Genomic DNA, 20,511 nt, shown 5'->3' with positions numbered 1-20,511 from the left:
TGTATGGATTGTGATAAGAGTTGTATGAGCCCATAATAAAATGATTTTTAAAAAAAGATCTATTGTGTGAGCCTAACTCTCTCTTGGTTTCTGGGACCAAGATAAAGCACATGGCCTGGAATCCCAGCTCCCTCACTGACTCACGGGGATGGCTTCACCTCTCTGCCTCGACTTCCTCCTCTGTAACATGGGTGTGCTGTTACTGCATTCACTTCTAGACCTCGATGGAACATGCTTCCGGAAAGTTAGAGGCTCTGAGCTGGAAGGCAGGCAATGCTGATTATGGGCCAGGTGTCTTTGTACCAATAACTCCTACCTTAAGCTTCATAAGCTACTCACCTACTGCCGTTGAGTAAATGCTGACTCAAAGTTCTCCCCCTCCCCTGCGAGTTTCCGAGGCTGTAATTGTTGACTGGAGTAGAAAGCCCAGTCTTCCCCCCATGGAGCTGCTGGTGGTTTCACACTGCCAACCATCTGGGTCATAGCCCAACACTTAACCACTACACCACCGGGCTCATAAGCGATGGGAGCTGCTAATTAGCACATGTGAAGACAAGAGTGCTCAGTGAGGTGATGTGGGGAAGCTGGGACTTGAACTCCAGGCCTGTCAGACTCTAGCCTGGGCTCCTAACTATCATGCTCCACGCTCATACATCCTACTTGGCTCCCTCTTACTGTACAACTCTCTTACTGACAGCTTACTGTGGGCCAGGCCCTGCCCCAAGCTTCCTTCCCACTCAGTATCACATGACCCCCATGGGGGGAAGGGTATTGGCACACCCACCTTACAGGTAAGGACCCCAGGCAGCTCTGGTGACTAGCCCTTATTCGCATAACCCATGAGTCATGAGCCAGAAATTGCCACGGTGCCTGTCTGTCTTCCTCCGGTGCCCCCCCACACCCCAGGTCCTGCCCACCAGCTGCTGTATCTCCCCTCATAGCCACCCACCCTGCTTGCTTCTTTATCTCCTTGCTCCTGGGGCCCCTTCCCTGTCCCTGGAGGAGTAAGAGCAGCCTTGTGGGCGCCCCCACAGCTAAGCCTCATCATACCGACCTCCCAGCCCTCAGAACCCTCCACCATGTCTCCCACTGTGAACCCCAGATTACTTGAGTTAGTGACACAGCTCGGCCTCCCAGGTGTTGTGAATGTGTGTGGCACTTGGGCCCTGCCCAGGTGGCCAAGGCATCACTGGTTGGTGGCTCTCACTAGCAGAAGTGAGGGGCTCAGGGGACTTTCTGGCCAGGATGGCCTCAAAGACGCCCCTGGGATGGCTGAGTCGGAGAGGGCCAGGGCACGTGCGTATGAGATGTCTGGGAGTCGGGAGGCATGCACAAGGCGCTTCTGAGGGAACGAGGGCTCTCCCTGACCCCGGAGCCCCGGCCGGCCAGACGCCCACCATGATGAGCAAGCTGCCCAGGGCCCGTGCTGCTTACATGGTCAATGAGCTCCTTGATCATGCCGTTCCACTGGCCCTTCTCATCCTGCGCTCCATACTTGCCGTCTTCCACCAGCCGGATCTCATAGGAGAAGCCCAGGATGTGGGCCAGTTCCTTGAGCAGGTCGATGCAGTAGCCCTCGAAGCGGTCATTCCCGTACAGCGTCCGGTCGGACTTGCGGAACATGACAAAGGGCTCCTCCTGTAGGAACAGATGAGAGAGGGCAGTGGAGGCTGGGAGTGGGATGGGGTGGGAGGAGGGGGCCAGGGGGCTGGGCCTGGGCCTGAGAGCTGGACGGAGGTGGGACCTGGGCTCATGGCTTGATTTACTTATTTGATTTGATTGTAGTAGCTCACTTTATTGGGGGCTCTCACAGCTCGTATAGCAATCCATGCATCAGCTGTACCGAGCACGCTTGAACACAGGTCGCCATCGTCACTCCTGAGACCCTCTCCTTCGACTTGTTTGGTAAAAGCCGTTTGGGGCGGCTGGGACGAAGGGCCTGCCAGAGAGCCGACACTGTGGCTCACGAATGTCACCGGCTGGCCTTCCCCCGCAGAAGTCACCGCTTGACTTGTCCAATGGTCACTCGCTTAGAGTGGCTGGTAAGTGAACTTCAGGCTACTGGATTCCAGCGGGTCTACAAAGATGGATGGACCATGAGCCAGCAGCAGCGGCACCTGGGCACTCCATACACACACACACACACACACACACACACACACACACACCCTCGGGCCTCCCTTAGACTGTCGGAGCCACACAGTCGGGGAGAGAGCAGTGGTTCTAGGAACCCAGAGACCCCACTGCCCACTTAATTGAATAAACACTGCTGTACAAGGGTCGTTCCCTCTGTTCCCTCCTGCGCACAGGAGTCCGTTCCTGGATGACTCCCCAGCCAACTCCCAGCCTCGGGGCCAGCATCTGCTCTGACAAGGGCAGCCTGCACTCACTGAGCCGTGCCACTGGGCAGCTCCGAACCTGTGGCTGTCAGTCACTGCCGACTCACCATGACCCCATGCGGGTCTGAGTTGAGTTTGCAGTGATTGGGTTTTTGCAAGCAGACAGCCAGACCCTCTGCTGAGGCACCTCTTGGAAGACTCGCCCGCCAGCCTTTCCATTCGAAGGCCATCTTGTTAATCACCTGCACCACCCAGGGATTGCTGGGAAGTCTGCAAATATTGTCCTACGAGGCCTAGTTCAGAGCCCCCAGAGCAGTGGTTCTCACTCTTCCTAATGCCGCGACCCTTTCATACAGCTCCTCATGTTGTGGTGACCGCCCGACCATAAAATCATCTTCATTGGTACTTCATCACTGTAATTTTGCTACTGTTATGAATTGGGCCACCCCTGTGAAAGGGTCGTTTGACCCTCCCAAAGGGGTCGCGACCCACAGGTTGAGAACCGCTGCCCAGAGGAAAGGGGTCGTAGACAAGCTTGGTCCTGCCTCAGCGAGGTTCAACCCTTTGGATTCGGTACTCAAAGTCTCATTTCATGGATGTAGAAGGTACAGGTCAGGGAAGATAAGCACAAGTACACCCAGCTGGTACAGGGGAGGACTTGAACCCAGCCGTGATCTGGAGGGCTGGAGGGCGGGAGAGCCTCGGGAAGGGGGCTCGTGGGAGTCAGCGCTCACATCTCAGGGAGTCATTGTCGGACTCTCAAGAGGGCCACGGCTCTGGTTTTTCACTTAGAAACACACACCCCTAGACACTCTCACAAAGATGACCCGGGAGATGGGAGGGGAGAAAATAACTGGACGGAAAGACAGGAAACCCAGAGAGAGGCAGTGACAGACGGACCTTCCCAGCTTGATACGTGGATACGGAGCTGTGGGTTCTGGGGTGGGAGGAATCCAGGGCAACATGCAAGTCCGGGTTCTGCTGGTTCCATCCACCCAGCCTCATTTCCAAACCACGCAGAGTCCGCCAATCACTGGGTTGGAATCCCACCCCCACACCTACGAATGCCACCGACCTGGGGGCAGGGTTTTCATCGGTCTGTGAATGAGGCCCTATCTGTGTATAGAAGGCTTTAAATGGAGTCACTGTTGAGATCTACACAGAGCTGTGCTGGAAGGAGGGACAAGCAAACCCAAGGGGGAGAAAGGCAGATGCCACGTGGAATTCACCGAATAGGGGAGGCAAGGATTTCACCCCAGAACGGATCCAGAGACGGCCCCCAGCGCTGGGGCCTGAGGAACTGTTAGACAAAAATCCGTCCATTGAGACCACCCCCTTGTGGTACCTCTTACAACCAAACTAAAGCCAGACACAGCCACCGAGTCAATTCTGACTCTCAGTGACCCCAGGGCTGCCCCCTGGGTTTCCAAGACATTAACTCTTTATGGGCACAGAGCGTTTTGTCCCTCTCTTATAACAACACAAGCTAAAACCAGGGCTTTGAACTGGTTCACTCTGACCGACCCCCCTGCTGAACAGGTGCCTTTTACCCTAGAGATGCTGAATCAGAATTAAATTTAAGACGATCTACAGGTGGAACAGGTCCCCACGTGACTCCTATAGACATAAGAATCACTGGGGGCGCTTGTCCAAATCTAGATTCTAACCCTAAGTGTCTAGGGATAGAAATGCAAGTTCTCAGCAGGGGCTCAAACCAGACTAAAGTTCTGACTGAAAGAACAAAATCTCTGTTCCCGAGTTAATCTGTTCGGGAGACCCCAAAGTCAGGTCACGTTCTAAGAGTGGTCTGTAACCCCACACCTCGTCTTCCCTGGATGCCCCTCTCAGCCCTCTGTTCTGTCTCTCCCTGTGGCTCCTCAGCCTCTTCCCGTCGGCCAGCCTTCTCCAGGCTCAACTCTGGACCCTCACGTGCCAGTACGCCTCCGGTCTTCCACTCAAAACAAAACCAGAAGCACCAAACGCCTGTCGTTGAGTCGACCCCCCTCACAGAGATCCTCTAAGGGCTGGAAGGTCCTTGTGGGCTTCCAAGATTGGGACTCTGTACCGTGATAGAGTACAAGGCCTGGTCTTTCTCCCTGGGAGCGGCTAGTGGTTTGGAATAGCTGACCTTGAGGTTAGCAGCCCAGCACGTAGCCACGACGCCACCAGGGCCCCCTAAGTCTTCCCCTTGTGGCTGCCAGTCATCAGTGGACAGAATAGAATGCAGGCGCTCATGTCCACAATAAGGACACAGCACCAACATGGGGGCATCTCACCATTCTCCCAACTGGCACAGCCATTGCCTTGCACCATGGTGCAGGAGAAGGCCCCAGAAAAGACCCTCATATAAGTCCCGCCTGGGGGGTGGGGGGTGGGTAGAAACCCCAGCCACTTCCCCTGCTCCTAACGTGGCAAGCGGTCTGGATTCTCTGGCCCTGGGTCCCAGCAACACTGCCTCACGGAACGCCATCCGCCCTCTGGTAGACTGTCTCCAGATTTCCAGCGGTCCTTTGGGAGGCTTCCGAGAAAGAGCTGGGGATGCCCGAGTCTCCCAGGGCTTCCCACCTCTCTGGGGATCCTGAGAAAATCACTCCACAGTCTAATTGGGTGGAAAGCTGGATTTCTTGGCTAGACTCCATCTCCATCTTCTAGCCAAGCAGGCAGCTCAACAAGGGAGCTGAGAGAGCAGTCCACACAGCAGGTGGGTGACCCCTAACTCCATGCAAATGAACCTCTGGGCAGAGCCTGCTCTTCCCGAGTCCAGCAGGTCTGGGCGGCTGTCAGTCCCAACTCATGGTTCTGGAAGGACGCTCCTGCGCAGTGCACAGGCCGTGCGACTGTGCCTGGTGGCTCGCTCTGACTCAACACAGAACTGCCATGAGGAGGCCCCATCTTCCCCAGGGGCAGCACCGACCACGGGCCTCGCCGTGTGGATGCCCAGACAACATCTCTTGCTGTCTGTAGACGGGGGTAAGAACAGACTCTGTCTGATGAGGCGGTGTGAGGAACCAACCAGTGCGTCCACGAGAGCACTCGGAATGGCCACTGGCCCTCAGTCGCTGTTAGGTACCGTGGGGTCTATTTCGATGGAAAGCAATCCCATGTGACAGAGCAGAGCTGCCTCCTAGGGACTGCTAGGCGATGACTTTCACACTTGGAACGCTGGTGGGGCCGTGTTTAAGCACGTGGCTGCGAACCACAGGCCAGTGGTTCGGATGGCCGAGCAGCCTGCTTCAGGAAAAGACGTACAGCCTTGGGATCCCTGTGGGCAATGTGGTTCTGTCCTTTGGGGGCTGCAAGGGATCAGAATTCAACTCAACGGCAACGGGTTTGGTTTGGGGTAATCTTTATAGGGCAGAGGGCCGAGCCTTTGTCCCGAGGAGCTGCTGGGTGGGCTGGAACCAAGCAATGATTCACCAGGGTACCATCAGGGCTCCCTCGGGACCCGTTAGCTGCCGCCACTGTCGCCATCACGACTCTCAGCGTTGTCATTAATACCATCGTCTTTTCCCCATGAGCCGACGGGCCTGTTACTGGCAGTGGCCTTTCCTGCCTGGAGAGGAAGCCCAATGACACCACAGGGCCGCATGTCATGGTGGGCCGGAGGGGAAAGCCATTTCCGGAGAGGTCCCGGAGGTAGCTGGCCCTCTGACCTCCTCTCCATGCCCCTGTTTGGCCCGCTGCTCTAAAATTAGCACTTAATTTGTGAAGCCACCGCGGCCCCAGATTCTATACATCTCCATATAAATGCGCTGCCTTTCGGAGCAGCTGTAAAATGCCATTAATTTCGGGAAGTGCTTTGCGGATGGCATACATATTTAACAGCCGGAGCCGGGGGCATTAAAATGGTGCTCGCCTTGGTAATGTGTCTCCAGACCTGCAACATTTCCTAGGGGGTAATTCTGAACTCCGCCAACTACTTATTCATGGACTATTTCACAATTTATTACTGGAAATGTCCAGACAGCCAATTCACAAGCTCTCTCGGCTGCTAATCGATTGCTCAGTGAAGGTGCCCTCAATTTCATAACTTCACGCTCACGGGGGACAGCCCGAGGTGCGGGGGCCATATTTCTCTTCAACAAGTCACAGCAAACAGGGGTCCCGAGAAATCGCCCCTGCCGCCTTGTCCCCGCCAGCCCTCTCCACCTGGCTCCTGGAAGGTCACTTGCCCAGAGTGAAAGGTGGGCGTGCAGTGGCCTCGGTCAGCAAGGGACCCACAGAGCTGCGGGAGGGTATGGGGAGGGGCGACTCCCAAGTGTGAAAGGATCTGTGTGTGTGTGTGTGTGGGGGGGTTTAGTTTGCCAAGCACTCCTGGCCATCACGGGGTAAACACACACATGTATGCCCATGTGTACACAATGCTTCTGCCTTCCACACACAAAAAACACATGCGTGGGGGGCCTGCCAGCCCACCCTGCCTATACAGAGGCCAGAATACCGCCACCCTGATCACCCAGGACTTGGGGTCAGTCTTCTCTCCTGCTGGTACCGAGGTTCCCACTGGCCCAGCGTTGGGTCTATGTGGGTCATGAGGCCACAGTCCCCTTGCACCCACTTCAGGCACTTGGAGCCCCTTGCACCCCCACATGCATGTTGACACAGTTGCCCACATCTGTAGCCAAGAGTCCTGGAACTTCACAGTGTGGCCCCCTGGAGTGAGTGTTTTCGCGGTGTGGGAGCTGAGGTTTGGGCGGATGAATTTTTCATGAGCTGGTGCTAGAGCAGAACCAGAGCAGAGGCTGCGGCTGGGCAGGGGGTGGGCAGGCCTCCGGGCCCTCCTGCTGCTGCCTCAGTCTCAGGGATGGCGAAGGCCCTCTGCAGGTGGGTGGGGTCAGAGAAGGCAGGGCCAGGGCTCTGATCATCTGTCTGTCTGGGTGGGAGAGAGAAGGAGGCGGTGGGCTGGGGGCAGACAAACAGAGCTGCTACTTTCTGGTCCACCCGAAGCCCAAGGTAATAAAAGAGAAGGCGCCCCTCCTGCCAGGGCCTTGGAGCCAGGCCTTGTTCTCTGGGAGCGAAGCAGTTTGATGTTCCTGTACCCTCAGCTTAGTCCTGCCTGCCAATCAACCGCCGTTGCCCTGACAACACACTCTCAGACAGGCAGGGGTCTGTGCTCTCAGTGGGAGGTGCTGGCCCAGGGTTGAAGCTGCCAAGCTTGGGGCCGGGTTTGCAGATGGAGCTGGGCTGGGGCTAGTCTGGTCCCCCATAGGTACAGCTGCCCCAGGTGCCTAGACCTGAGATTGTCTCCAGGCCCCAAGGCATGTGGGCTCTGGCTTAGCCTTGCGGGCACACTTTGAGGGGCAGCTAGACCAGAGCTGGGTGTCCAGCCCTAGACCAGGCCTTGAATGGGGATGTGTGTCTCTGGTCAGAGGCACTTGGAGGTGGGCACAGAAAGTTGCTAGGAGACCAGTACCAAGGTTGTGTACCATCTCCTCAGTCCCCATTGGGGATGCGCCAGACATCATCCCCTCCACCTGTCCTCCTCTTGGGGAGACTGACGTCCCTCACTGCCCCACAGGGAGAGGCAGAACCAACCCTCCTTGAGCTCTGTGCGGTGGGGCAGAGGGATTGCACGAGCATCAGACACTGCAGTACTGCGTGATGGGGTTGAGGTGGTTAGTGGCCCCATTCACAGGCAGCGGGGCATCTGCTTCAAAAGGGTCTACGGTCATGAGCTGGTCCTTTTGGGTCAGAGGTCAAAGCAGCTGAGCCAGGCGCAGGGACTGATCATGATTACAGGGCCAGGGGCTCATTGTGACCGAGATAGAGGAGGAGGTGGGCAGGGTCCAGAGCTGATGCGGGAGTGGGAGACCAGAGGCCGCCTGCTGTCTATCAGTTTGTCTGACTGTGGCAGCATGTGGACCAATGGGGCCTTCACGGTGGACAGGTTTCAGCGTTGATTCTAGACTTAAGACCAACCAAGAAGAAAGGACTGGTGATCTACTTCCAAACCCGAGCCCATGAAAGGCCCCTGGATCATTGATTATCAGTGAAAGCCCCCTAGACCCACCCAGCATGGTGCCAGAAGGCGAGCCTCTAGGGCGGCAGGCTCTCAAGGGTGCACAGTGGACCCCAGGGCACCCATAGGGTGCCGGTTCCGGCACCGGCAGCGAGTTGTCTGTTGTACACGGCATCACCGTGAGGCACAGCAGACCTGGCAGCAACCAACAACAGGGGGCCGGAGGCATCGGGGTAGACAGTGCGCACGCTGCGGCTAACCAGAAGCCTGGGGGCTCCAGGCTACTGCGAGGCCCCTCAGAAGACAGGGCTGACAATCTACTGCTACAAATCCCACAGAGCCCAGTTCTAGTTGGGCACCGGGGGAGCGGGGAGTGGGTGCTGCCACACGTCAGAAGCGTCTCTCCAGGGACCGGTGTCAGAATTGAGGGCCGTGACTGACTTAGGAGCTCACACAAGTCACGGAGCTGTCAGAGGCAGGGTGAGAGTGGGAACGAGGAAGAACTCGGTGTCCACAATAGGGAGTGGTGGGGTGATTGGGGAGGCTAGGTCACCCAGCATCCCTCCCGTGCTAGAGATGACCTCTGTGCCTGGTCTGAGCCTGTCCTTGGTGATGTCCAGGCTCAGCCTGTGGATGGACGCAGAGGGCTCCTCACTCTGCATTGACTCTGAGCTCATTGCGGGCTGGCTTTGTCAGCAACACCAATAATAACAGCTCTCACTTTTTACCCTGCTTACCTGGATGACCCAAACGGTTAAGCGCTTGGCAACTAACCAGAAGGTCGGTGGCTCGAATCCACCCAGAGGTGCTTTGGAAAGGCCACGGCCATTGGCAACGCTATGGAGCACAGGGCTGCTCTAAGGAGCATACGAGGCTCTGTGGTCTGGCCCTCATGCTGTGCCATTTGGATGTGTGCGCCCCTCCTCCTCTCAGCCTTAGGAAGTCGGTTCTTCTCTTAGTACCTCTCTGTTTCAGACGGGGAAACTGAGGCAACGGACAGTCAAGCAACTCCCCAGGGTCACACAAGTAAAGCCAGGACTCCATCTCAAGGACTCGTGCCTTTAATCATCACTCGGCCCTGCGGCCTGCTGACTGCAGGTCCCAGGAAAGACAGCTACCGAGCTAGCTCACATCTGCTCTCATGCCCTGTGGCTGAGGGCCAGTGGGGCAGCTGGAGCTGTGTCTAGGCTACAGGACAAATGGGGCCTTTTCTCCTTTCCTATCCCATTGGGGTGGGGACCCATAGTGAGCAAGGGATGGAACTGGCTCAGGAGACTAAGGCTAAGAGTTCCTAACAAGGCTCCCTAATGCCTGCCAGGAGCAGGCAGGAAAGAGCTGGGAGACTGGAGTATCGCAGGCTAAGAGCATCTTCGGGAGCCTGCCTCTGTCTGTCGGACAAAGCCCTCAGACCCTGGCAGGAGGACTTGCTGACCTTGAATCAGGCAAACGCCCCTTGCGTGGAATTGAACCGGTGGTCTCAGGAGGCCTGCATGTGGCATCCTGGAGCCGATTATCCTTAGCTTGCCCCTTACTGCTGGGAGCATTGTTGTGTGAGGAAGTCACCTTACCTCCTTTAATCATCGCTCCTCCTAATCTTTGAAATCAAACCAGCCCTACCTTTTTTAATCTTGCCTTGTGAAAAGTGTTTTATTTATATCTCACATTTTCCTGCCGCTCCACTTTCATCTTTTACCACCTTTTTATTATTTTAGTTTTACCCTTTCATATTTCAGCCCTGTCACACGTCTGTCCTCTTGCTTGGTGACATTTGGATGCTTCCCGTCTCCTTTTCTTCAACCTTGTCTCGACGGAGCTGTCCATTAAGTATTTTAATCTTTGTCTCTCTCCGTGCCGCCCCTTCCCTCTGATTCCGCTCACTTTGCCGCGTGATCATTCTCCCCGTAACCTTCCCAGGCCTTCCTCCTTCAACTCCCCTTTCATCCCGCTATTTTTACCCACGCGCCTCTAATTGCGCATCCGCCCCCTCGCGCTAGTCCTTTTGCTCCTTTTATTTGTTTATTTTCATCTTTTAGAGTCTTACGGGATGGCTGTTCTCCATCTCCTGTTTCTGCCTGGCTCATTGGTTTTAGCAGTCGGGACTGTTAGAGGAACGGCCGCCAGCCGAGTCCATTTGGATTCATAGCAATTCTGTGTTGGGTTTCCGAGGCTGTGAATATTTATGAGAGGAGGGTAGCATCATGTTGCTCGCTCTGAGTGGCGAGTGGGTTTGAACTTCTGACCTTGTGGTTAGCAGTCCCATAGGTACCGGCAAGGTTCCTTTAGATGGATAGATGGGTGGATGCATGGATAGATGCATAGATGGATGGATGGATAGATGGATGGGTGGGTGGATGGATAGATAGGATGGATGGATAGATAGATATAGATAGACAGATTTAACAAAAAGTCTATCAATAAAGGCAGGCAGGATGAGGATGTGGCTGTCAGGAGGCTATGAATGGGTCCCTGTCCCACCCCTCACCCGGCGCCCCCTGCCACATCTCCATAGCCACTGTGAGATCTTTGCCATGCTTAGGGCGGCTCCTCACACTCCTCTCGTCATGGTTCCCTGGGGACTGACTGGTGATGAGACCTCCACCTCCTCCCGAGAAGCTGATTCCCCAATGGCACCCCCTCGCCTTCTGCAACCCCAGCTACCTCTTCCTGCTCCCAGGGGTCCACGCCCAGCCTCTGAGCACACACAAGGGCAGTTTGCTGGAAGGAGGGCACAGGGCTGGACCAGCTGCCCATGCGGGCAGCCCCTTGTCTCGGCACCATGGGGCTGCCAGCTCAGTCCCTTCAGCCCCACCCCAGGTCCCATTCCGGGGCCTTCTCTCCAAGTACCCCAAAGTGAGTTGCGTTCCTTTCTGGCACCGGTACCACCTTGTCGCATGGTCCTCATGGGCATGCTGGCTTCTGCTTTGTTACGAGGAGATGCTGCCAGAGCCCTGACTGTCCTACAGGGGTCTTCAGCAGGGCTGCCTCCCCAGAGGGTGGCCTACACCAGGTTCCCAGAGCAGGGCTGTGTCTCCAAGAGGGTCGGTCCTCAGTCTCTGGGTGGTAAACATGGTCAACGTGGTTGACTACGAACTGAGAGCTTGAAGGTTCGAGCTCACTCAGAGGAACCTCAGAAGAAAGGCCAGGCGATCTGCTTCTCAAAACACCAGTCGCTGGAAGCCCCACGGAGCACCCTTCAACTCCCACACACGCAGGGTCCCCGAGAGCTGGAGCCGACAGGAGGCCTTCCAGGAGGGGCTGGGCACAGCATCGGTCAGTAAAAACAGGCCCTGAGACCCCGTGTGGCTTGAAATGGGTCAGGAGGAGGAAACCATTTGGTGATGGGGCACGGTGAGTGGGTGGGGTCCAATCCCATTCAGGAGAGTGGCCAGAAGGTCCCCCCTGTGGCTCTTACCAGCACGGTGGTGACGATGAGTGACCGGTTTGTCAGAGAGTCGGTGACGTTGGGGCCCCGGCCCTTGGCCACCTCTGTGATGTTGAGTCCCTCGGTGGGGCTCCACACCCCCACCTGGACAGATAGGTAGAGAGAGCAGCCTAAGCACCTGGTTCCCATACTGGCAATTCCACCCTCCCCTTCTTATTCTTTCCAACCATCCTGGCTCACAGGCCTGAGAAGAAGCCTGCTGCTGCCATCTGCTCTGAAGAGGCCCCGGGGTGTCTGCTCTCCAGCATTCTCCCACCTGTCCTTGCAGGCAAAGCTCTCGCTACTGGAGGGGAGACCCAGTGGGAGATGGTGAGAGCAGAGATGGCCCTGAGGACCCCCAGCGAAAACAGGCTGAGGCCGAGCTCCGTTAAGGCCCAGCTTAGGGGAGACAGAGGTCCTGGGCCAGAGCCAGGCCTGAGCCTGGTGGCTTCCACTCCTGGAGCAGGCCCTGGGAAGCCAGCTGCTTGCTCACTGGGTCTCCCCACAGGGCCAGCTCCCGGGGCAGAAGCCTCTAAAGCCCAGGGCAGGGGGATGCTGATGAACATTTGGGGAGTGGGTAAATGGAGGCTGACACCGCGGTGCAGGGGCAGGAGGAGGGACAGGGAGGGGACTTGGGAGGGCAGTTCTACAGCTAGGAGGTTCCCTGACCACGGTGGTCCCTCCTCTCTCTCCAGTGACCTGTTGCTCTCAGACTGAGGCTGGGGGGTGGGGTGGGGGGTGGCTGTGAAGCTTACAGACTGTCGAGGCCTGGGCTACTGGAAGCCCCCCTCCCCACACCCCACTCCAGCCCATCTTGGCTCCCCTCTCTCTGTCAGGAGGGTCTTGGCATGCCCGCTCTGTCCTCTGCCCAATTGCTGAGAGGGTACTCAAGAAACTTAATCAATTAAACAGAGAGGCTGAGTGCAAATATCTCATTAAGAGAGCTGAGCAGAGCAGATAGTAGAGAGATGTATAATTATGCTTGGGTAATTCTGCCTTAATCCTCCCAAAGCCACCGGCTGGAGCTGGCTGGATCAGTCACGGCCCCACTCAGCACACAGAAACGACCGGACGGGAGGCAGGGTGGCTGGGAGTGGGGGTACTCAGCAGCCTCTCAGGGTCTCGGCGTGAGAGGGCCACCCAGAGCCTGGAGACAGACAAAACCCAGGTGACTGGGCTCTCCAATGGGCTGGACAGAGTCACACCCATCCAGGGGGAGGGTGCGAGCAGTGGTCTAGAACAGGTGTCCGAGGCTGGACACACAGCAGAAATCCTGCCCCGGCCAGGATCTACCGAGCTTGGTGGCATCTCTGCTGGCCAACGGGTGCTGTGAGAACAGTGAGGGCTGTCAAGGACCCAGCTGCCGGGCCAGCGGTCCCAGGAGCTCTCTGCCCACAACCCAAGTGGCTGTGGGCAGGCGCATCTGCAGGCAGGCCAGCCTTTGTCCAGGGGACAGCCTGAGTATTGACGGTGGTCAATCTGTGCCCCTGGCCTCAAGGACGGTTGGGAGAAGGATTCTGGTGGTGTAGGCAGGCTCAGATGGAAGGTGGGCTCTGTCTGAGTTACAGGCAGTCCCTGGGTTATGGACCACACCTACTTGACCTTTAATGTTATGTGAATTCGCCCTCACTTTGAGAAAACCGATAGGAGCCCTCATTGCTTAGTGGTTACGCACTGGGCTGCTCTCCGCTGTCAGCAGTTCAAAACCACCAGCCGCTCCTTGGGAGAAAGATGAGGCTTTCTACTCTTGTAAAGAGGTAGAGTCTAGGAAACCCACAGCGGCAGTTCTCCCTTTCCTTTAAGGCCTCTATGAGTTGGAATCAACTCACTGACAGCGAGCTCGAGTTTTGGAAACCAATGAACCAACTCAGCACAGGAAACCCACGAGGTAACAGTAACCTTGCAGGGCAGAGTAGAACCGCCCCACAGAGATCAGAGACTGTCTCACCAGAGCCGGCAGCCTCATCTTTCTTCCAAGGGGCAGCTGGTGGGTTGGAACCACCAACCTTGCTTACTCCACCACACCACCAGGGCTTGTTGAGCCAATTCCCTCCCCCAGCCCCTGACTCACAATAAAGTCTTCATCATTGTCACCTTCACGTGTTGCACCTAAAGCTCTTATGCCGATTGCAAAGGCTCCCAGCCTGTCCGTGTTCCAAAGGCAGGCTGAATGCCGCCCGCAAGTGCCTGCTCTGACTCACAGACACGGCCAGGGAGGGATCTTGTTTTTAACCCTGGGCACTGCCTGGATTGATACCTGCCAACAGCATGGTATGTGTGCCACTCCTAGTACTTCAGCCTTTCCCCAAAGATGGGAAAGATGCAAGTAAGCATGAGTAAATGTAGGCTGCAGGTGGGAATGCTAACCACGAGATCAGTGGTTCAAACCCACCAGCTGCTCTGAGGGAGAAAGAGGAGGCTGTCTGCTCTCGCGAAGAGCCACAGTCTCAGAAAACCCGAGAAACAGTTCTACCCTGTCCTGCAGGGTGCTACAGGTCAGAATCAACTCGGTGGTGGTGGGTCTGGTTTATTGGGTCTGTGTACATTGTATGGGATTGCAAGAGCTGACTCAGTGATCTTGTGAGTGGAGGGCCCTGGCTCTGTCCTTGGGCACTGACACTGTGTGGGACAGAAGGTGGCTGCACAGGCATGGCGAGCCCCCCAGCCACCCCTGCCTGCACTGTGGCCTCGATGGAGTGGGTGGAAACTCAGGGTGAACAGAGTAACCATGTGCTGTGTGGGTCCATGCCAGAGAGAGTGGACAAGGGGGACGGCAGCCACACCCTGCAGCCAGGGGAAGAGTGGTGGCAAATGTGGGAGGTGCAGAGGCCAGGGGGCGGGGCAGTGCTCTGGCATCTACTTCGGGGAGAGGTGGAGCCTGGGTCTACAGAGGCAAGTGAGGGCATCTCTCAGAGAACCTTACAGGATGGGTGAGGCGGCCGAAACGTAGGGGCTGGGAGCACCGGAAGGTTGTGGCGGCGGCTGCATAGGGAAGAACTGCTTCTCCTACATGGGGGTCCGGAAGTAGGGGTGGGGAACCAGGCCAGCATGTGAATTAGGGCAGTTCTGGCAAGAGAGGAGACCCAAAGCCATCCAGGTGGCCCTCCATTGCCCCTGGCTGCCCTTCCTGCCCTTCCTGAGAGCCATGCCAATGGTCTCTGGGTCTGCCTGCTTTGGGGGCAGGGTTGAGCGCTGGCCCCAGGTCTGGGAAGTGGGGCTGACTTTGATAGCCAATGCAGGCTCTCAGGGCTCAGAACTGGCCTCTACAGACCCGTCTACGGGAGGCTCACTTGCAGAAGAGGCCTGTCCCTCCTCAACCAACTCCCAAAGACCACTGAGGCCTCTGGAGCCCGGAGCGGGAGAGCAGATTCCATGTGTTCAACTGCTCTTCAAGGGTGACCATCTCTGGCCTCCCTGAGAAGCAGTCACCCTGCCCTTGCTTAAATACCTCCAGGGACAGAGAGCTCACTACTCCTTAGGCAGGCCCTGTCTGGCGGCTAGAAAGTTTCTCTTTCCCAAGGTAGCCCTGTGCTCCGTGACAGCCCTGCCAAGGGTTTAAAGGCAGTCTGTCCACCCACGTGCGAGCCCTCTCTTGCATTGCCCAGGCTAAGTGTCCCTATAGCCCTTGCTCAGAGGATGGCTCTTTTCTGTCTGCTGTGGGCAGGTGTGACACACCCCTCCCAAGGTGACCAGGGCTTGGGGTCGGCTGATGGGCACACAGATCTGCCAAGGGACAGGACACACCGGCTCAGGGTGAGTGCCATCTGGACTGGGCAGCTGTGCTGGGTCCTGCCTCTGCTCCCAGGGACTGTGTCTGGGGTCCATGGTGGGAGGGTTAGGGGCCCTCTGCCCATCCTCCCCGGGTCCACGCACCTTTTCCAGGCCATCCTCCTTCAGGCTGACGATGTCCAGATCGAAATCCGTCCGTAAGCCACTGGTTTTGTTGAAAACAATCCGTCCAGTTAATCCTTCCCACTGAGCCTGCCGGAGGGGAGAGGCCAGAGCGGCAGATCCTTGGGCTCATAAATCATCATTCGGTACAACTGTACAATGCTCTATTTTAATTACTCCTTGCACTGATACTGTTCCCCCAAGACCATGATTAATTAATAATCATCTCCATCATTGCTTGGGCTGCCGTGCGAGCCAGCGATTTCCATAAATTCTATTATGCACTTTAGCCAGCGTTACACTTGCACCTTCTCCTGTACAACATCGATCTTGGATGCGTCCAAATGAGCCTCCCCGCCTCAAAGCCACGGGAAGGGGGAGCCTGTGCCAGATCCCTGGGGAGGGGCAGGGCCGGGCAGGCCTCGTTGCACATCCAGACACAAGGCCCAGGCCCAGGAGGGGCAGTGGGACAGACACCATCCACATGCCCCCGGCCCCTATCCCCACATGCAGCGGTAAAGAACGCTGGGGTCAGACAGGCGGTGGGATTCAACCACAGGGGTCAGACAGGCGGTGAGATTCAACCACAGGGGTCAGACAGGCGGTGAGATTCAACCACAGGGGTCAGACAGGCGGTGGGATTCAACCACAAGGGCCTGCGTGACCTTGAGCGTTTCATTGATCCACTTCTCTGCCTCAGTTTCCTCATCTACACAATGCAGCTAGCGATCGCCTAGCTTATCACGAAGGGGCGCTGGTGGCACCACAGTGAAGCGCGTGGCTGGCTGCTCACGGAAAGGCTGTCAGTTCTTGCCTGCCCACCGGCTGTGTGATCTGTTCCCAGGATGCCCACGGCCTGGGGCACCCTAGGGGCAGTTCTGTGCCCTCGCCTGGAGCCCCTGTGAGGTGACACGGACTCTGTAGCACTTGAGAACTGCCACAACTTACCCAAAGGCTATGTCACAGGGTTAAACAAGAGACGCTGGAGCAATGCCCAGCACCGCACAGATCTTACATAGATGCCAGCCCCAACCCCCACGGCTGGACCCGCAGGGAGCATCAGGTTTGGCGGAGGAAAGGTGGCTGCGGTGGAGGATTTGCCTGGCCTGGATCCACAATCAGTGCTCACGGAGGCAGCAGCAGAGAGATCCAAGGACACACTGTATTGGGCTGATCTGCTGCCCAAGACCGCTTTAGTGGGTTGGAAAGCAAGAATTTCACTTTGAGGACGACGATGTGCCTGACCCCGGCCGTGGGGTTGTCAGGGCCTCCCCTGCATGGCAGAGTGGGACAGTGCCGGGAAGAGCACAGGAGAAGGGATGCATTTGAATGCAGGTGCTGGAACACCATGGAAAGCACCATGGACCGCCAGAAGAGGAGACAAGTCTGACTGGGGAAAAGTACAGCCAGAAGGCTCCTTAGAGGAGAAGCAGTGAGCGTCTGCCTCTTCGTCTCCCGTGCTTTGGGCATGTTGTCAGGAGGACCAGTCCCTGGAGGACACCGTGCTTGGTGAGAGAGAGGAAGGCCAACAAGAGGAAGACCCTGGGCACGCTGGCCTGATGCGGTGGCTGCTACCGTGGGCTCAGATCTGAGCACGGTGGCGCGGAAGGACCGGGAGATGCCTCGTTCTGTGATACCCAGGGTCCTTGGGAGCCAGAATGATGTCAACGGCAGCCGGGGCTCATTGCCGTTGGGGCTGCTCACCCAGGGGAGGAAGGTGCAGGTTCTGAGAAAGTGTTAAGTCCAGAAAAAGAGGCCGACTCCCTCTTTTTAAAATACAAGGCACTTCAAAAAGTTTGTGGGGAAGTTCTACTATTTTTTCGTTCCGTTTCTCCGTGCCTTTTGAAGCCCCTCGGTAAGGTTCATCAGGACACAGCGCGGTGTACCCACACCGCCAAGGGCCGCAGCTGCATGGCCGGGAGCTGGGTGGAAATGTCTCCTGGGAGCCAGTCTGACCCACAACATCTCCAATGCTGACTCTCTGGCGCTTGACAGAGGAAGCTGGACAGAGTCTCAGACAGCTTCTTCTCTGCGTGGGTCCAGGGCGTCCACTTGCTCAGCCATTGCCCCACTGCCCATCTCACACAGCCTTCACAGCAGCCTGGGAGGGGAGGGCATGAGTGACGATCCCGAGCCCATTGTATGGGGGAGAAAGTGGACGCCCCAGTCCACCGTGGGAACAAGAGGCAGAGCCTCATTAGAATGCAAGGACCCTTCCCGCAACGAGTTAGGGTACGCCCAGAAACGCCAAGTGCTTCCAGCCTTCCAGCCTCTAGTGTCTGGGAGAAGGAATAAAGGCCTCACTTCCCAGAGTCCTTTGGGACACAGGTAGGCCTGGGAGCAGAAGGCGACCATCCGGGAGCTTAGCCAGATGCTGGATCCTTGGGCCAGCGGGAGGGCTAGGGAGAGGGAGCGCAGAAGGTCTGAGCAGTGAGGAGCCCGCTGTGTGTCCTGCCTGTGCCCTGTCCGGATCCCCAGTTCCCTGGGGGTCACAAGCCCTTGAAGATTCTGACGAGAGCTCTGGCTCCCACCTGGGCAGGCAAGTACCCTTGCACCCTAACACTGCTCCCAAAAAGACGCCTGGAGTCACAGATCTTTGCTTCCCAAATTAACTCCTCTGTGAGAACGTGGACCGGCCCTGTGGGTTTGTTTCTGAGACCAGAACCTTTCTTTACTGGGTGCAGAGCCTGCCCCTCCACCCCAGCAGCTGGTGCTTTTGAACTACTGTAGTCAGCAATACAAAGCACAACTCACTCGGGCCCCCAGGACCTCAGGCAGATGGGGAGGCATGTGAAATGACACTCGATGGACACTCGTTTCCATGGTCACCTCCCTCTCATAGTCTCTGCTCCTCTGATATCAGCCCTGTGTGTAGACATTCTCCACGGTCACCCCCGAGGCCATCCTTGGGACTGCCCAGGGACCTGGGTGGTTCTGCAGCCCTGTGCAGTGTACTCCCTCTGAGGGGTGGAGGGTGGAGTGGGGAAGCACTGTGGCCCCAGAGAAACCTGAATCTCCTTCCCTGCCAGGTGGGGGTCAGCATCACCCCCATCTTACAGACAAGAAGGTCGATAGTGGGGATTCACCGGTTGTTCTGTTGGGGAGACAAGGCCAAGGTGGCTCACTTGCATCCAGGTTGACAGCCTCCAGGGCAGTTTCAAGGGAGCCCTGGTGTCGTCATGGTTACACAATGGTCAGCAGTGTGAAAGCACCAAGTGCGCCTCCCATAAAGAGGTACAGCCTCAGACACCCACAAGGGAAGTCTACCCTCTCCTACAAGGTCGCCATGAGTCAGCATCGAGAGAAACACAGGCTTTCTACTCCCATAAAGAGGTACAGCCTCAAACACCCACAAGGGTAGTCTACCCTCTCCTACAAGGTCGCCGTGACTCAGCATCGAGAGAAACACAGGCTTTCTACTCCCATAAAGAGTTACAGCTTCGGATACCCACAAGGGCAGTTCTACCCTCTCCTACAAGGTCGCCATGAGTCAGCATCAACTGCAGAGCAGTGGGTTTGGATTTTTTGGGGGGGGTGGGGGTGGGGGGCAGATGCAGCACTAAAGTGCTCTGGTGGTATAGTGGTTACGAATTATGCTGCTAACCACAAGGTCCCAAGTTCAAAACCACCAGCCACTCCGTAGAAGACAGATGGGGCTTTCTATTAGAGTGAGGAGTGACCGTCTCTGAAACGCCCAGCGGCATGTCCAGCCTGTCCTGCAGCATCCCCATGAGTGGACATTGACTGGGTGGTGGTGAGTGTGTTTTTGTGTGTGGGGGGGGTCATTCTGCGGTGCTACACAGGGTGGCTTTGAGTTGCCACTGACTTGACTGCAGTGGGTTGTGGACCCGAGAGTCTGAGCGAGGGTGTCACTGGGCAGATTCCCTCCCTGCAGCCACAGAGCTGGGGGTGGGGTGGGTGGGGAGAGCTTGTGTCCCCCGGGGTAGGAGGTGAGCTTACATGGAGCCAGGCCCAGGGGGCTGAGGACAAGTGATGAAAGGGGGCACCAGAGAAGGTGAAAACCACTGTTCAGGACTTCACAGGGAGGCTCCACTTCCCTCAGGCATCCTCCCCCTCCTCTGCTGGCCCCCACACCCCCAGGCTATTTCCTGGCCCCCGGAGGGATCGCAGCAGGTGCCTTCAAGCCTGCCTGGCAGGAAAGAAGAATGAAATGCCAGCAGATGCATGGCCTGTCTGTGGGCGGTGGGCAGGGGCAGGGGCAGGGCAGGGAGCTGAGGCCGTCCCTCCCTTGATATTTCCAGCTGCCCGCCCCCAGCGGCAGCACCAGGTTTGTTAAATGAAAGATGCTTCCCAGGCTCTGAACTCCGGCCTGGTATTTCCAGCTCCTCTCGGAAATGCCAAGTCTTTAAAATGACTTACTGTCACGCAGTCATAGGGGAGGGCGGGCACCTTGGAAATGGTCTGCAGGAAGGCCGCCGGGTTTGGGCAAGGCACTGTGTAGTCCCACCCGCCTGCCCACCCACTGCGGGGACCACAGCCCAGTTTCAAAGTCCGGGCCTGAAGATGGAGATGACCTGGAGGCACTCCCGAAAGGGAAGCGCCCAGTATCAAGGAGCATGGGTGCCGAACGCCCAGGGACCCAAGGACCGGGACCATCAGCCTGGCGGGGCAGTCCGGGAAAGAGAATGGGCCTCCCCCTTACAGACAAGCCAAGCCAAGCCCACTCCCATCAAATGATTTCTGATCCAAAGTGCCTCTGCAGGAGGGGCCGAGCTGCCCGTTCCCTTTCCAAGGCGGTCCATCTCTACATAAGTAGAACGCTCCTCTCGTTCCCAAGGCGGGCGTTAACCACCGATGCTGTGGTTAAGAGTGGAGCATCTAACCCCGATGCTGTGGTTAAGAGTGGAGCATCTAACCCCGATGCTGTGGTTAAGAGTGGA

General features: G+C 57.0%; 1 protein-coding gene across 1 annotated transcript in view; it reads right to left on the bottom strand.

The window, feature by feature from the left end:
• GRIK3 (glutamate ionotropic receptor kainate type subunit 3) overlaps window positions 1-20,511 on the bottom strand; it is a 243,833-nt gene that overhangs the window by 35,257 nt on the left and 188,065 nt on the right. The window contains exons 8-10 of the mRNA XM_004704958.2: window positions 15,593-15,700; window positions 11,711-11,824; window positions 1,435-1,638 (exon numbers count right to left, since the gene is read on the bottom strand). Coding sequence (XP_004705015.1) covers window positions 1,435-1,638; window positions 11,711-11,824; window positions 15,593-15,700 — 426 coding nt within the window. The remainder of the gene's footprint in view (window positions 1-1,434; window positions 1,639-11,710; window positions 11,825-15,592; window positions 15,701-20,511) is intronic.

This window comes from Echinops telfairi, unplaced genomic scaffold (genome assembly GCF_000313985.2).
Source record: "Echinops telfairi isolate 266 unplaced genomic scaffold, ASM31398v2 ScPeMD7_7457;HRSCAF=8495, whole genome shotgun sequence".
Lineage (NCBI taxonomy): Eukaryota > Metazoa > Chordata > Mammalia > Afrosoricida > Tenrecidae > Echinops > Echinops telfairi.
Note: the sequence above shows the minus strand (reverse complement) of the source record. Positions and strands in the feature narration are given on the sequence as shown.